Here is a 17,157-nt window from a genome sequence, read left to right as displayed (position 1 = left end):
ACACTTTTATTTGATTTATTATTGAACTTGATGCAAGTTATAACACTTTTTTTGATTTATTATTGAACGTGATGCAAGTTATAACACTTTTTTTGATTTATTATTGAACTTGATGCAAGTTATAACAGTTTTTTTGATTTATTATAGAACGTGATGCAAGTTATAACACTTTTTTTGATTTATTATTGAACTTGATGCAAGTTATAACACTTTTGTTTTATTTATTATTGAACTTGATGGAAGTTATTTTATTTATTATTGAACTTGATGCAAGTTATACCACAGCTGCACAGTTATTTTATTTATTATTGAACTTAATGTTATTTTATGTTATTGAGTTTGAATGTATACAACTTGATGTTCAATAAACTTGAAAATGTTAAAGCTTGGCATTAGCGCTCTGTTGGGGCGATGGGGGCAGGTGGGGCTTGAAAACTCCCCCTTGTCCAAAGTGGGGGATGACAAAAAAAGTTTGAGAACCACTGCCCTAACCCTTTTTTTATTACATTTTGAGGAAATCCAGCAGAGGGCAGTATTGTATAATTGCATACAAGTCAGGGAAGGTGACCTCTCTGATGTTTCAATGAGTGCGCATGTACAGTGTCCCGGTTATGCTTCTTCCCACCAAATCCCCTTTCAGCAAGATTATAACCTTAATCTGGCCCGGTTGCACACATCTGATGATTCATATGAATTATGTGTGCCAACATGATCAACTGAATTCAGTTGTTTTTACCTTAATGAGAGAGGTACACACAATGGCACCGGCATTCACCATGGGGTTGTGTGGTTTATCTGCAACACACACAGAAATCTCTCCAAAATCTCTCCTTTACACACAGAAGCCTGAAAACATATCACAACTACAATATCGTCCATTAGCTGTTTCTCAGGTGGAGTCTCGTCACACCCTTGCTGCTGGGACACAACCTCTCATCAATATTTTATACTGCTTCTATGGCAACGAGGCCAGAGACAGCTTCTCTTTCAGGTTAGCCGTGACAGTCGGAAGTGAACAAGTGCTCTTCCTTACCGTCATCATTCAAAAAGAGCTTGTTGAATCGCAGGCCGCTGGGTTCTTTGCCAATGAATCGGTGCACATACTCAGTTCCATGGTCGTGTACAGCGATGGCGTATTTCAGCGGCTTGACGCAGGACTGCAGACAGAAGGGAACCTTGGTGTCACCAACCGTGTGCCTGGATTAGAGACATAAATACTGTAAGTGGTGGCACATTGTTGAGAGTAGTTATGGACAACAGTACAGTCGATCCCCACCTTCTCAAGGTTTGGGATTGGTGACTCCGCATATTCACAAAATTCTCTCCTTTAAATTGTAAATCAATGTTTTATTGTCACTTGCATTGCACAATCAAACCATTACTTATTTAAATAAATAAGTAATGGCTGCTAGACTTTTGACAAGAACAAGAAAGTTTGATCATATTACGCCTATACTGGCTCACCTGCACTGGCTTCCTGTGCACTTAAGATGTGACTTTAAGGTTTTACTACTTACGTATAAAATACTACACGGTCTAGCTCTGTCCTGTCTTGTCGATTGCATTGTACCATATGTCCCGGCAAGAAATCTGCGTTCAAAGAACTCCGGCTTATTAGTGATTCCCAGAGCCCAAAAAAAGTCTGCGGGCTATAGAGCGTTTTCTATTGGGGCTCCAGTACTATGGAATGCCCTCCCGGTAACAATTAGAGATGCTACCTCAGTAGAAGCATTTAAGTCCCATCTTAAAACTCATTTGTATACTCTAGCCTTTAAATAGACCCCCTGTTAGACCAGTTGATCTGCCGTTTCTTTTCTTTTCTCCTCTGCTCCCCTCTTCCTTGTGGAGGGCGGGGGGCACAGGTCCGGTGGCCATGGATGAAGTGCTGGCTGTCCAGAGTCGGGACCCGGGGTGGACCGCTCGCCTGTGCATCGGCTGGGAACATCTCTGCGCTGCTGACCCGTCTCCGCTCGGGATGGTGTCCTGCTGGCCCCACTATGGACTGGACTCTTACTATTATGTTGGATCCACTATGGACTGGACTCTCACAATATTATGTCAGACCCACTCGACATCCATTGCATTCGGTCTCCCCTAGAGGGGGGGGGGGGGGGGGGGGTTACCCACATATGCGGTCCTCTCCAAGGTTTCTCATAGTCATTCACATCGACGTCCCACTGGGGTGAGTTTTTCCTTGCCCTTATGTGGGCTTTGTACCGAGGATGTCGTTGTGGCTTGTGCAGCCCTTTGAGACACTTGTGATTTAGGGCTATATAAATAAACATTGATTGATTGATTGATTGAAATAAAACAGTGCTGCAAGGGGATTATCTCCTAAATCAAGTACAGTAGTTGCTTTGACAAGACGTGGTGTTACAAATACTGTAAACTGTAATTGTTTGGGAAGTGTAAAACTACAATCAACACCTGTTTAATAACAGCATGAAGCTTCTTATAAAGCAGAAGTCACTAACTGGTGAACCTATATGGACCTGAAGTCAATTAATGCGATTAAATATTTAAGCGGTACTTTTTTGACTGGCGCAGATTTTATAGAAAAAAGTTCAGATCTATTCGCGCCAGGACCACCAGAATGTCTTACAGTCTGTGAAGACACTAAATCAACAGCCTACCATTTTTCTGCCCCGGTCAATCATTAATCAAAGTTTATTTAATCTTAACAGCACACTCCTCATCACCTCAATAACTGTGCCCTGGACATTGCATTTCTGAATGATCAACATAACACTCCTCAGTAATCTGACTGTTAACAACGCCACCCCACCTTTCTCCTGTTAAATGCTACACAAACTACTGTACCAGAAGACTATAAAGCTACATTGACTGCACTTAACTATGCAGTTGTTATCCTCCAACTACATTTTGTTGAGGTGTATAACTGATGTTATTATGACAATGACAATAAGAGATTGATTGATCAATAGACATTTTTAGGACTTTTCATGGGTATTGATTTGCCATCTTGAAAGGTAACCCCCACAAATATCAGGTATCCATACTGTACTGTCTGTACGTATGACGATATTACCTCTGACCGTCCACGGTGCACAGCGATACGGCCCACAAGTCTGGGCTGAAGCGTGACAGTTGGGGAATGTAGTCCGCCACCTGTAGCAACAATTTTTCATGACACATCAGAATGAATCTACAAAACCGGTGCAGTATTTGTGTTGTCACTCGCCTGTCCTCCAGAGAGGTTCTTGGCATTTTCGTAGAGCTCATCCATATGCCTGCAGAAGGGCTGAAAGTCTGGGATAACAAACTTCTTTCGGAAGGCTTGAGTGAGCAGAACTATGTTGCTCTGAACACATCTGCACACAAAAAATATACATTAAATATTAGATGAATGTTACAAATAATACATGTAATGTACTGTGGAAGTGCACTGGTCTGGCAGTTGTGCTATTCAGAGTATGACTAAGGTTTTCGAGATACATATGCCTCTCAAAATCGTTACAAGAGATCATGAGATCTCAGGTCAATGAGCATTTAAAAACAACTGTTTGGCTTTTATTTGTTTTTACGATATATCATCACAACCAGTGGTGTTCCAATCCAATATTGATATCGGCCCAATACAAGGCTCCGATATACGGAGTCCTGCAGCGCGTTTACTTGTGCAAACAACCAGTAAACAGGAAAATGTCCTCAAATAAGCACAGAAAATCGGTATTTGTTTCTACTTCGGTGAAGTCATTTACAAAACGGTAGCCTAGAAAGGCAATAGTGGTAGCCTAGTAGCCAAATTTAATAATAAGGCCAGAATTGGTACTGCAATCACAGTCAAAATTCTGTAGTCCCCTCCCTCTCTCCCTGACTGAGGTTGCCAGATAGGCAGCAGAATCCAACTTGATCGACTGGGCTACTCCAGGGAACTTCAAACTGCCACTGCCTCTTACTAGAGCAGTGGTTCTTAACCTTGTTGGAGGAACCGAACCCCACCAGTTTCATATGCGCATTCACCGAACCCTTCTTTAGTGAAAAATCAAATGTTTTTTTTTTCAAATTCAAGACAAAGTTATATGTTTTTGGTAACACTTTAGTATGGGGAATATATTCTAAGTAACAAAGACCTCATTTAGAGTTTTTTGGACACTAGGGTTACATATTCTAAGTAACAAAGACTTAATTTAGAGTTATTTGGTTAGGGTTAGGGTTAGAGGGTTAGGGCCAGGGTTAGAGGGTTAGGGTTATAATAAGGCCATGCTGTTTAAAGCATTAATAAGTACTTAATAATGACTAGTTAAGAACCAATATGTTACTAATTTGCATGTTAATAAGCAACTAATTAATGGGGAACATTATCACCAGACCTATGTAAGCATCAATATATACCTTGATGTTGCAGAAAAAAGACCATATATTTTTTTAACCGATTTCCGAACTCTAAATGGGTGAATTTTGGCTTATTAAACGCCTTTCTAATATTCGCTCTCGGAGCGATGACGTCACGTTGTGACGTCACATCGGGAAACAATCCGCCATTTTCTCAAACACCGAGTCAAATCAGCTCTGTTATTTTCCGTTTTTTCGACTGTTTTCCGTACCTTGGAGACATCATGCCTCGTCTGTGTGTTGTCGGAGGGTGTAACAACACGAACAGGGACGGATTCAAGTTGCACCAGTGGTCCAAAGATGCGAAAGTGGCAAGAAATTGGACGTTTGTTCCGCACACTTTACCGACGAAAGCTATGCTACGACACAGATGGCAAGAATGTGTGGATATCCTGCGACACTCAAAGCAGATGCATTTCCAACGATAAAGTCAAAGAAATCTGCCGCCAGACCCCCATTGAATCTGCCGGAGTGTGTGAGCAATTCAGGGACAAAGGACCTCGGTAGCACGGCAAGCAATGGCGGCAGTTTGTTCCCGCAGACGAGCGAGCTAAACCCCCTGGATGTCTTGGCTCCCACCGTCCCTTAAACTGGACAGATCAGCTTTCAGGAAAAGAGCGCGGATGAGGGTATGTATACAGAATATATTAATTGATGAAAATTGGGCTGTCTGCACTCTCAAAGTGCATGTTGTTGCCAAATGTATTTCATATGCTGTAAACCTAGTTCATAGTTGTTAGTTTCCTTTAATGCCAAACAAACACATACCAATCGTTGGTTAGAAGGCCATCGCCGAATTCGTCCTCGCTTTCTCCCGTGTCGCTGGCTGTCGTGTCGTTTTCGTCGGTTTCGCTTGCATACGGTTCAAACTGATATGGCTCAATAGCTTCAGTTTCTTCTTCAATTTCATTTTCGCTACCTGCCTCCACACTACAACCACGTTTCAATACATTCGTAATCTGTTGAATCGCTTAAGCCGCTGAAATCCGAGTCTGAATCCGAGCTAATGTCGCTATGGCTTGCTGTTCTTTCCGCCATGTTTGTTTGTGTTGGCTTCACTATGTGACGTCACAGGAAAATGGACGGGTGTTTATAACGATGGTTAAAATCAGGCACTTTGAAGCTTTTTTTAGGGATATTGCGTGATGGGTAAAATTTTGAAAAAAAACTTCGAAAAATAAAATAAGCCACTGGGAACTGATTTTTAATGGTTTTAACCCTTCTGAAATTGTGATAATGTTCCCCTTTAATGGTGAATATGTTCCCCATACTAAAGTGCTACCATGTTTTTTTACTGGTGCACAAAATGAACCATGCATGAACATCACCTTGTTCAAAGAACAAAACCAACACAGTGCATGAACTCACAACAAATTACACACCTGCAAATCAGTCTGACTTCTGCTGTTGTCGTATACATAATACGCCGATAGGGAGAAGTTTTTATTTACACGATGAGTTGGGTGTGTCTTGACCTCCGCCGAACCCCTGATTCCGACTCACCGAACCCCTAAGGTTTGATCGAACCAAGGTTAAGAACCACTGTACTAGGGGTTAAGGTGTTGGGATCATAATAGCTGAATAGACAAGCGTTTTGTCAACAACAAATCTCTAACCGACACATTTTACACAGAAATTAGGCTATTTTCCGGAAGAAGAGCGTCATGCCTGTGTACAATATCCCAACTAATGGCAATCACATGGTTATTGTCAGTACTATCAGAAAACAAAGACTAAAACCAACTACAACCAACGCTAGCAATGGTTATACTGGTGAAAATGAGTAGAGCACACTTAGCAGCCTAACGTACGCCCAAAACTAAAGAGGAGACATTTTACCAAGGCTACACGAATGAGGAATTATTTTATCATGTGGTTTGGCTGTTTTCATACGTTTCACATTGCCATGATGACAGCCGTGCTAATGTTGGAACCCATTTCCTCAGCGTATCAGCATATTGAGAACGAAATAGGCACTGACACTACCCACATCCACATAGGGAAAAATTCATTTTCGCCAAATAAAACCTGTCAGTTGGATGACACATCGACAAACAGGCTAACGGGCATATATTTCCCCCTGTTAGCCTATATGTCGATGTGTCATTGACTGGGCTAGCATGCTAAGCATTACATTAGGACCTAAGCACCATCACACTAAGCATTCGTTGCACGAAAGTACTAGTTTTGTTAGACAAGATCATAGACTGTATTGGACAATATAGTAATATAAGAAATGTCCATTTTCATTTATTACAAGTAATAAGAAAAGGAAAATGCCTAACGTACCTATCAAGGAGGAAATTAACAAGTTTGGCATCAAATTAAATCATCTGCGGTCCCCTCCAAGGTTTCTCATTGTCATCCCATTGGGTTGAGTTTTTTCTTGCCCTGATGTGGGATCTGAGCCGAGGATTTGGTTGTGGCTTGTGCAGCCCTTTGAGACACTCGTGATTTAGGGCTATATAAGTAAACATTGATTGATGATTGATTGATGCGGTCAATCATTGTCACGTTGGCAAAAGGCAGTCCCAAAAAGCCAATCAATGAGCTAAAAAGGGACACATTTCAGTCTGACCGGTGGCACAAGTGTTTCACTCTATTCATTAGAGTGACATTTTTGGACGGGACAAAAACTGCCTTTTGAAAAAGTGCGGGGGACATGTCCCCCCTGACCCTCCCTTAAGTTACTGTATTTTTCGGACTATAAGTCACAGTTTTTTTCATAGTTTGGCCGGGGGTGCGACTTATACTTAGGAGCGACTTATGTGTGAAATTATTAACACATTAGCGTAAAATATCAAATAATATTATTTATCTCATTCACGTAAGAGACTAGACGTATAAGATTTCATGGGATTTAGTGATTAGGAGTGACAGATTGTTTGGTAAACGTATAGCATGTTCTATATGTTATAGTTATTTGAATGACTCTTACCATAATATGTTACGTTAACATACCAGTTGGTTATTTATGCCTCATATAAATTACACTTATTCAGCCTGTTGTTCACTATTCTTTATTGATTTTAAATTGACTTTCAAACGTCTATTCTTGGTGTTGGCTTTTATTAAATACATTTCCCAAAAAAATGCGACTTATACTCCAGTGCGACTTATGTGTTTTTTTCCTTCTTTATTATGCATTTTCGGCCGGTGCGACTTATGCTCCGAAAAATACGGTACGTCCATACTAGAGATGTCCGATAATGGCTTTTTTGCCGATATCCCTTTTTTTTTTTTTGTCCTGTCCAGCTTCTCAGGCAAATCATATAGTTGATGTAGATGCCCATAATATATTTATATTATCATTTGGTGCAGCCGGGCCGGAGCAGGAGGGGATAGAAAGAGAAAAAAAAGAAGACAGAGGGGGGAATTGTGGGGACAAGAGGGGGATTAGACAGAGAGACAAAAACAACAACAGCAAAACAACAACAACAACAACAACAATAGAGCATCATCAGCAAATACGACATGTACAAATATGATGTTAAAGTAATAGCAAATAAGCAGTTAGCGAAAATAAAAAATAATACAGAGATGACAATGAGCATTATTACACTACAAATGGAGCAATACAAATACCAATAGAAATATCACTATTGATATCCGATATTCCGATATTGTCCAACTCTTAATTACCGATTCCGATATATACAGTCGTGGAATTAACACATTATTATGCCTAATTTTGTTGTGATGCCCCGCTGGATGCATTAAACAACGTAACAAGGTTTTCCAAAATAAATCAACTCAAGTTATGGAAAAAAAAATGCCAACATGGCACTGCCATATTTATTATTGAAGTCACAAAGTGCATTCTTTTTTTTAACATGCCTCAAAACAGCAGCTTGGAATTTGGGACATGTTCAACCTGAGGGAGCATGAGGAGGTTGAGGTGGGTGAGGGGGAGGGGGTGTATATTGTAGCGTCCCGGAAGAGTTAGTGCTGCAAGGGGTTCTGGGTATTTGTTCTGCTGTGTTTATGTTGTGTTACGGTGCGGATGTTCTCCCGAAATGTGTTTGTCATTCTTGTTTGGTGTGGGTTCACAGTGTGGCGCATATTTTTAACAGTGTTAAAGTTGTTTATACTGCCACCCTCAGTGTGACCTGTATGGCTGTCGACCAAGTATGCAGGGCATTCACTTGAGTGTGTGAGAAGCCGTAGATATTATGTGACTGGGCCGGCACGCAAAGGCAGTGCCTTTAAGGTTTATTGGCGCTCTGTACTTCTCCCTACGTCCGTGTACACAGCGGCGTTTTATAAAGTCATAAATGTTACTTTTTGAAACAGATACAGATAATTTTGAAACCGATACCGATAATGTCCGATATTACATTTTAAGGCATTCATCGGCCGATAATATCGGCAGTGTGATTTTATCGGACATCTCTCGTCCATACTGCTCCCAGTTGTGTCAGCCATTTAGAAGAAAACAAGGCAGCAGGGTGGTAGCTTCTGTTTGTGGCTAAGCTATCTCTCTGGCATCACTCCCTATAATCCCTGTAGCGTGGGATCCCTGCGAGGGAAACGCACGCTACACTCCACACGCTGCTCATGTGCTTCCTGCAGAGGCTAAACTAAAAAAAAAAAAACAGCCCCGGCAGGCAATGGATCACTGCCAGTAGCGGAAGAAGTGTCAGGAGTGAGCTGTCACATGCCCTGGCTCAGCAAGCCACCATCCCAAAGTCTGGTATCAGTGGGGGTTACTTTGCACTTCACTGTTTTGTCTGCTCTCTATGGCGTCACATTAGTGCCAAAAATCCGAGCGCATAAAAACTGTTATCGCGCGCTGATTCTCCACTTCGTGCGCGCGCGCGACACCCTTTTGCACGCGCGTGGTGCCTTTTTGTGCGCGCGCGGTGCCTTTCTGCGCGCGCACGACGCCTTTCTGCGCGCTCTCTGTGTACTCCTGGCATCTCTCCTCGCGCTGTCATGTTTCTTTTTGGCACTTTGGGGGCGGGTATGCTTAGACGGCCCCTTCTTTCTGATTGGTCAGGCGAAAAATGCTGAAAAATGCCAGAGCCAATCAGAAGTATAGTAGGGCGGGTCATCGTCAATACCGTATTTTCCGCACTATAAGGCGCACCGGATTATTAGCCGCACCTTCTATGAATTACATATTTCATAATTTTGTCCACCAATAAGCCGCCCCGGACTATAAGCCGCGCCTACGCTGCGCTAAAGGGAATGTCAAAAAAACAGTCAGATAGGTCAGTCAAACTTTAATAATATATTAAAAACCAGCGTTCTAACAACTCTGTTCACTCCCAAAATGTACGCAAATGTGCAATCACAAACATAGTAAAATTCAAAATAGTGCAGAGCAATAGCAACATAATGTTGCTCGAACGTTAATGTCACAACACACAAAATAAACATAGCGCTTACTTTCTGAAGTTATTCTTCATTCGTAAATCCTTCGTCTTCGGTGTCCGAAGTGAAAAGTTGGGCAAATTTACGATCCACTGGCAGATGTTGGCGTCGTCTGGCGCTGCCTCCTCGTCTTAGTGAAGGTGTGTTCGCCTTCTGTCTTCCATTGTTCCCACGCAGTTAGCAGTCTAGCTTCGAATGCCCTGTTGACACCAATATCTAGCGGCTGGAGGTCTTTTGTCAATCCACCCGGAATGACGGCGAGTATTGAATTAAGCGCGTCAGCGTGTCTCTCAATGTGCTGTTATGAGCTAGCAAATATAACAACTACACTACCCAGCATGCAACGATAGTTACGAGCATGCGCGGTAGCCCTGAGAAGTTCCCACGCAGTTAGCAGTCTAGCTTCGAATGCCCTGTTGACACCAATATCTAGCGGCTGGAGGTCTTTTGTCAATCCACCCGGAATGACGGCGAGTATTGAATTAAGCGTGTCAGCGTGTCTCTCAATGTGCTGTTATGAGCTAGCAAATATAACAACTACACTACCCAGCATGCAACGATAGTTACGAGCATGCGCGGTAGCCCTGAGAAGTTCCCACGCAGTTAGCAGTCTAGCTTCGAATGCCCTGTTGACACCAATATCTAGCGGCTGGAGGTCTTTTGTCAATCCACCCGGAATGACGGCGAGTATTGAATTAAGCGTGTCAGCGTGTCTCTCAATGTGCTGTTATGAGCTAGCAAATATAACAACTACACTACCCAGCATGCAACGATAGTTACGAGCATGCGCGGTAGCCCTGAGAAGTTCCCACGCAGTTAGCAGTCTAGCTTCGAATGCCCTGTTGACACCAATATCTAGCGGCTGGAGGTCTTTTGTCAATCCACCCGGAATGACGGCGAGTATTGAATTAAGCGTGTCTCTCAATGTGCTGTTATGAGCTAGCAAATATAACAACTACACTACCCAGCATGCAACGATAGTTACGAGCATGCGCGGTAGCCCTGAGAAGCGTTGTCGTATGCTGGGAGTTCGAATGTGGTTATGAGCACGCTGTGAGAAAACGTTGAGAACTCAGTTAACACGCCTCGTCTGCATTATTTATAATTAGACAGACAACACACTTAATAGGAGCCATTTGGGGTCTTTACATAAACACACAAATGGAAATGAAACGTCACATATCCCAGCATGCACCGCGCGCTTCTTCTACGGGGAAAAAAGATGGCGGCTGTTTACCGTAGTTGCGAGACCTAAACTTTATGAAAATGAATCGTAATAAAGCGCACCGGGTTATAAGGCGCACTGTTAGCTTTTGAGAAAATTTGTGGTTTTTAGGTGCGCCTTATAGTGCGGAAAATACGGTATGTATCAAGATTTACGGAGGAAGAAGTGGATAAAAAAATGTCGCGCGCTGATGAAGGTTATTTCATACCACATAAACACAATACAGGGTAATACAAAATGTGACCCAAATAAATAAGACAACAAACACCATAATCACATCTTTCAGCCAGAACTGGTCCACCAGCAATAACATCCAACCATAACATTATTTTGTATTTTCACTTCTTCTTGAACATTTGTTTTCTAATTTATGGAATTTATTTTGATTCAGCCATAAAATTAATGAAATAATCTTTGAATTTTGTTTTTAAAATGTTAAAAATAGCTTTTAATAATGTATTCTGAAACAGTTTAAAATAATCAGAGAACTGACTAACACTGACCCTACACAACTAAATTGCACAATTAAGTCATTTTTTTTAAAGCGAAAGAGGTAATTTCAACAGGTACAGCATCCTATGTCATATCTACATGTAATAAGATTTGTAACAAGGCAAACAGTTTGTAAATTGGTCGAAAATCGAGCAAGTTATGGTAATTTAATTAGTACATGTACCATTGACATCAATGTAATGATTGAGGCTAGCTGTCCGAGGTAAGATGGCTACAACGTTGCTACGCTGGAGAATGATTGGTCATATGAAAAATGCTCAGAGCCAATCAGAAAGGAGGGGCCGTCTAAGCATACCCGCCCCCAAAGTGCCAAAAAGAAACATCACAGCGCGAGGAGAGATGCCAGGAGTACACAGACAGCGCGCAGAAAGGCGTCGCGCGTGCGCAAAAAGGTGTCGCGCGCGCGCACGAAGTGGAGAATCAGCGCGCGATAACAGTTTTTATGCGCTCTGATTTTTGGCACTAATGTGACGCCATAGCTCTCAGGATGTGTGCTGAAGTCCAGCACGATCAGAACCTGAGCAAAAGCCAGGGGACGAACTAAAGTGAGGACGCAATGCTGAATAATTCACATGAGGCAGCATTAATAGCACTTAATGGTTAAAAAAAAAAAACGGTTGTAATCGCAAACACATACTTTTTGAAAAGATGTTTGTCCAGGGCACCATCTGAGGTGGTTTTCAAGGTGACCTTCAGCATCTCCATACATTCTTTGAGCCTGGGGTCTCCTGTGCGAAGCCCTGTGGCTTTGAGAGCCTAATGAGAGTGGAGAAGATAGCAAGGTGGACAAAAAGAAAAAGAAAAAAAAGCTTCATTAGGACCAAATTATTTTGGTAGAAAACTCACTGTGGTAAATTTGTGTGCTGGGATCTTCTCTTGGCCTTCAGCTATGGTGTAAAAGAGCAGGTCCTCCAGGCTGGGCAGAACGCCTGCCTTTCTTCTCCTGCACGAAACACACACAGTTGAGACGACACATGAGACATGCAGAACAATGCTACCAACTCAAAACATTGCACATTGCTGCATGTGCACGGGTTATTGCTAGAGTACCAGCCAGGGAGTGAGTCAGGTCCACTGCCAGTGGCCGACATGATATAGTGACGATGCTACCTCAGTTTTTCTCTATCCTCTTGTTGTGGGGCATTTATTCTTTGCTCTTGTCATTTCTAAAACAAAGTAGCAGATGATTATATTGTAACCTATTATCTCCGTAATATCGCTAAAATTCGTTCCATTTTGTCCACTAGCGACGCTGAGATCATTATTCATGCGTCTCGATTACTGTAACCTATTAATTTCGGGTCTCCCTATGTCTAGCATTAAAAGATTACAGTTGGTACAAAATGCGGCTGCTAGACTTTTGACAAGAACAAGAAAGTTTGATCATATTACGCAGAGCTCACCTGCACTGGCTTCCTGTGCACTTAAGATGTGACTTTAAGGTTTTACTACTTACGTATAAAATACTACACGGTCTAGCTCCAGCCTATCTTGCCGATTGTATTGTACCATATGTCCCGGCAAGAAATCTGCGTTCAAAGAACTCCGGCTTGTTAGTGATTCCCAGAGCCCAAAAAAAGTCTGCGGGCTGTAGAGCGTTTTCTATTCGGGCTCCAGTACTATGGAATGCCCTCCCGGTAACAGTTAGAGATGCTACCTCAGTAGAAACATTTAAGTCCCATCTCAAAACTCATTTATATACTCTAGTCTTTGAATAGCCCCCCTTTTTTAGACCAGTTGATCTGCCGTTTCTTTTCTTTTCTCCTCTGCTCCCCCCTATCCCTTGTGGAAGGGGAGACACACAGATCCGGTGGCCATGGATGAAGTGCTGGCTGTCTGGGGTCGGGACCCGGGGTGTACCGCTCGCCTGTATATCGGTTGGGAACATCTCTGCGCTGCTGACCCGTCTCCGCTCGGGATGGTTTCCTGCTGACCCCACTGTGGACTGGACTCTTACTGTTATGCTGGATCCACTATGGACTGTACTCTCACAATATTATGTTAGACCCACTCGACATCCATTGCATTCGGTCTCCCTAGAGGGGGGGGGGGGTACCCACATATGCGGTCCTCTCCAAGGTTTCTCATAGTCATTCACATCGACGTCCCACTGGGGTGAGTTTTTCCTTGCCCTTATGTGGGCTCTGTACCGAGGATGTCGTTGTGGCTTGTGCAGCCCTTTGAGAGGGCTATATAAATAAACATTGATTGATTGACCAAAAACATGCACCTGGGGATAAGTTGATTGGCAACACTAAATTGGCCCTAGTGTGTGAATGTTGTCTGTCTATCTGTGTTGGCCCTGCGATGAGGTGGCGACTTGTCCAGGGTGTACCCCGCCTTCCGCCCGATTGTAGCTGAGATAGGCTCCAGCGCCCCCCGCGACCCCAAAAGGGAATAAGCGGTAGAAAATGGATGGATGGATGGATGATTGATTGATTGATTACTGTCAGTAGACTTGCTACTAGGGGTGTAACGGTACGTGTATTTGTATTGAACCGTTTCGGTACGGGTGTTTCGGTTCGGTTCGGAGGTGTATCGAACGAGTTTCCACACGGACATATTAAGTAGCGTAACGCACGTTGTGTAAACAATGCACACCGAGGCACAACACACGGCATGCTAGCAACGACCGGGCTACGACAGACTGACCATACGTCCTCTTTTCACCGGACGTGTCCTCTTTTGCGGGGCTGTCAGGGCGGAGTTTCTTAAATGCCTCAAATGTCCGGCATTTTGAGTTAGGGTTGCGTGTATTTTCAATGTACGTTCAGGGTTAAGAAAGGGTTAAAAACAAAACAAATTGTGCGCGCAGCAGCATTGGTGAGGGAGGGGCAGAGACAGAGAGAGAGAGAGAGTTATGATAAACGCGCATGCGTCGCCAGGCTCTGCTTTTTATCCATAGATTTATCACATTAAATTTTTTATTATCTATAGCAGGGGTGTCAAAAGTGTGCCCCAGAGGCCATTTGCGGCCCACAGCTAATGTTTTAAAGGCCCACGGCGCATTCTAAAAATACTATTAAAATAAACAAAAACATAACAAAATTGAAATAAAAAAGCTTAAAAGTTAAATGTAATTTAGAAAAAGTTGCAATGTTGACTAATAAAACAAAGCTGTTTTTTTTTCTATCAAACTGTCATTGCTCAAAACATAATATTGAATCAAAATCAATGTTATTACGAATTGTTGACCTATCCAAAGTTCTGATTACTTCACATCAAATATTCCACTAAGAAAATATATTTTTGGTGGAAGATTTTGCAAATTTGGTAAATAAATAATCAAAAAATTTATATTTTGTTGTTTTTTTACTGTACCGAAAATGAACCGAACCGTGACCTCTAAACTGAGGTACGTACCGAACCGAAATTTTTGAGTAACGTTACACCCCTACTTGCTATGGAAGCATTAAAAACTACAACAAAATATGACGGGGAGAAGACGCTGTCAAAGTGGAGCCACGTCAATAAGACCACCCACAAAACGGCGCATTCTGAAGAGAGGGTCAGAAAGCGGCTTGAACACGGTATGTAAAACATCGTCTATGCAACATTTTGACCAAAGAACCACCCTTACATTTATGTAGACCACAAGGAAGTGTTTTAAATGTAGGGAAAAAAAATCATTATATGACCCCTTTAATGCTCCTTATAAGGGCTTTCTGATCGACCACACCCTAACCCTGGAACGTTCTCCATCTTAGAGCACCACAGTCGGTCGACCGTAGGGATTAAAAACCCACCTTTTTAGCACAGCTTTTATCTAATTTCTCTGCCTTCTTGTTTTTAAATACACTGCTTGCCTATCTGTTTTATCCAGTGCTTTCATGCTTTTATTTATATTTTTATCTATGTTTCTGTTTTATCTAGTGTTTTTTCATGTTTTCATTTCTATTTTAATTTTCTATTATATATTCTACCTTGCTGTTTTTTATTTTTTTATACTTTGTAGCACTTTGAGATTTTAACAAATGTAAAGTGTATCATTATTATTATTACTATAATCCAGTGCGACTTATGGTCCAACAAATACGGAACATAACAAAAACCAAGGCACCGCTGTACTTGGGAGTTATACCGTATTGTTCGGACTATAAGTCGCAGATTTTTTTCATGAGCGACTTATGTGTGAAATTATTAACACATTACCGTAAAATATCAAATAATATTATTTAGCTCATTCACGTAAGAGACTAGACCAGTGGTTCTTAACCTGGGTTCGATGGAACCCTAGGGGTTCGGTGAATCGGGCTCAGGGGTTCGGCGGAGGTCAAGACACACCCGACTCATCGTGTAAATAAAAAATTCTCACTTATAGGCGTATTACGGATACGACAACAGCAGAAGTCAGACTGATTTGCAGGTGTGTAATTTGTTGAGAGTTTATGCACTGTGTTGGTTTTGTTGTTTGACCAAGGTGATGTTCATGCACGGTTCATTTTGTGCACCACTAATAAAACATGGTAACACTTTAGTATGGGGAACATATTCACCATTAATTAGTAACATATTGGCTCTTAACTAGTCATTATTAAGTACTTATTAATGCCTTATTCGGCATGGCCTTATTATAACCCTAACCCTCTAACCCTAACCAAATAACTCTAAATTAAGTCTTTGTTACTTAGAATATGTTCCTCATACTAAAGTCATACCTGCCAACTTTTGAAATCAGAAAAACCTAGTAGCCAGGGTCCAGGGGTGGCAGGCCCCGGTAGGTCCAGGACAAAGTCCTGGTGGGGGGTTCAGGCTTCGCCCCCCTGACGCAAAATGATTATTAGCATTCAGACAGGTTAAAATGTTGCTAAAACCATCACTTTTCTATCAGTCACAGTGACTTTTCAAAACAAAAATATTACAGCAAAAATCATATGGGTTGATTGACATGTTTATTCTGTAAGCTAACTTCAATAGTTTGAAATTATTTTGACAGTTAATGCCAGTTATCCTGTCAACCTTTCACAAGACTTCAATTTGTTAATTGAAAGTATAAACAGTATAAACACTTTTTTACAGTAAACAAATGGTAAAACAGTACTAAACAATTCCATTTAAAAAAAAATTGGTGTCATTATTAACTTTCTGTCCAAGCTTGTATAATCTACTGCCTTGTTCAATTTAAAAAAATATTCTGTGCCTAAAATTAACATTTCTATCACAATTATCATACTGTAAACATGGTAAGCTAACTTCATTAAAATTAATAGTCCTGTCAATAGCGTGTAATTACAATTCAAATGTAGTTTTTTTGTAAGCCTTTCAAAAGAATTCAAAATATGAAAAATTAATGAAAATTAATTTAAGCCATCAGACACTTGAAAAGTGGCATCACATCTCTAATGTAATCATTTTAACTTTTCAACAGAAATAGCACTGCAAAAATATTAAGGACATACTTCTGTATTTTGGTAGTTATGCTGTCAGCATTTAACAAGATTTCTTCAACTTGGACTTGAAAGCATAAATAGTATAAACACTTTTAACAGTATAACAGTACTAAACAATTCCAATAGATAACATTGGTGTCATTACCTTTTTGTGGCTAAAATCCAAATGTATCCAAAGAATCTGTTTGGGCGACGAAAAACGTTGAAAGTTTTCCACTTGTATCGCTAGCAACGGCATTAGACTTTTTTTGTCCCAACGTGGTCTTTTACATCGCTAATTCCTCCGTGTCCGATCGA

General features: G+C 41.5%; 1 protein-coding gene across 3 annotated transcripts in view; it reads right to left on the bottom strand.

Annotated features, from left to right (window-relative positions):
• Positions 1-17,157, bottom strand: part of LOC133578403 (glutaminase kidney isoform, mitochondrial-like) — a 52,392-nt gene that overhangs the window by 23,934 nt on the left and 11,301 nt on the right. For 2 of the 3 annotated variants that reach the window (XM_061932801.2, XM_061932803.2), the window contains exons 2-7: positions 12,317-12,413; positions 12,108-12,226; positions 3,203-3,332; positions 3,050-3,129; positions 1,034-1,197; positions 737-795 (exon numbers count right to left, since the gene is read on the bottom strand). In XM_061932801.2, the coding sequence (XP_061788785.1) occupies positions 737-795; positions 1,034-1,197; positions 3,050-3,129; positions 3,203-3,332; positions 12,108-12,226; positions 12,317-12,413 (649 nt within the window). The remainder of the gene's footprint in view (positions 1-736; positions 796-1,033; positions 1,198-3,049; positions 3,130-3,202; positions 3,333-12,107; positions 12,227-12,316; positions 12,414-17,157) is intronic. The other variant, XM_061932802.2, reaches the window with a different exon arrangement.

Source organism: Nerophis lumbriciformis, linkage group LG38 (assembly GCF_033978685.3).
Source record: "Nerophis lumbriciformis linkage group LG38, RoL_Nlum_v2.1, whole genome shotgun sequence".
NCBI classification, from domain to species: domain Eukaryota; kingdom Metazoa; phylum Chordata; class Actinopteri; order Syngnathiformes; family Syngnathidae; genus Nerophis; species Nerophis lumbriciformis.
This window is presented reverse-complemented; position numbering and strand designations above follow the sequence as displayed.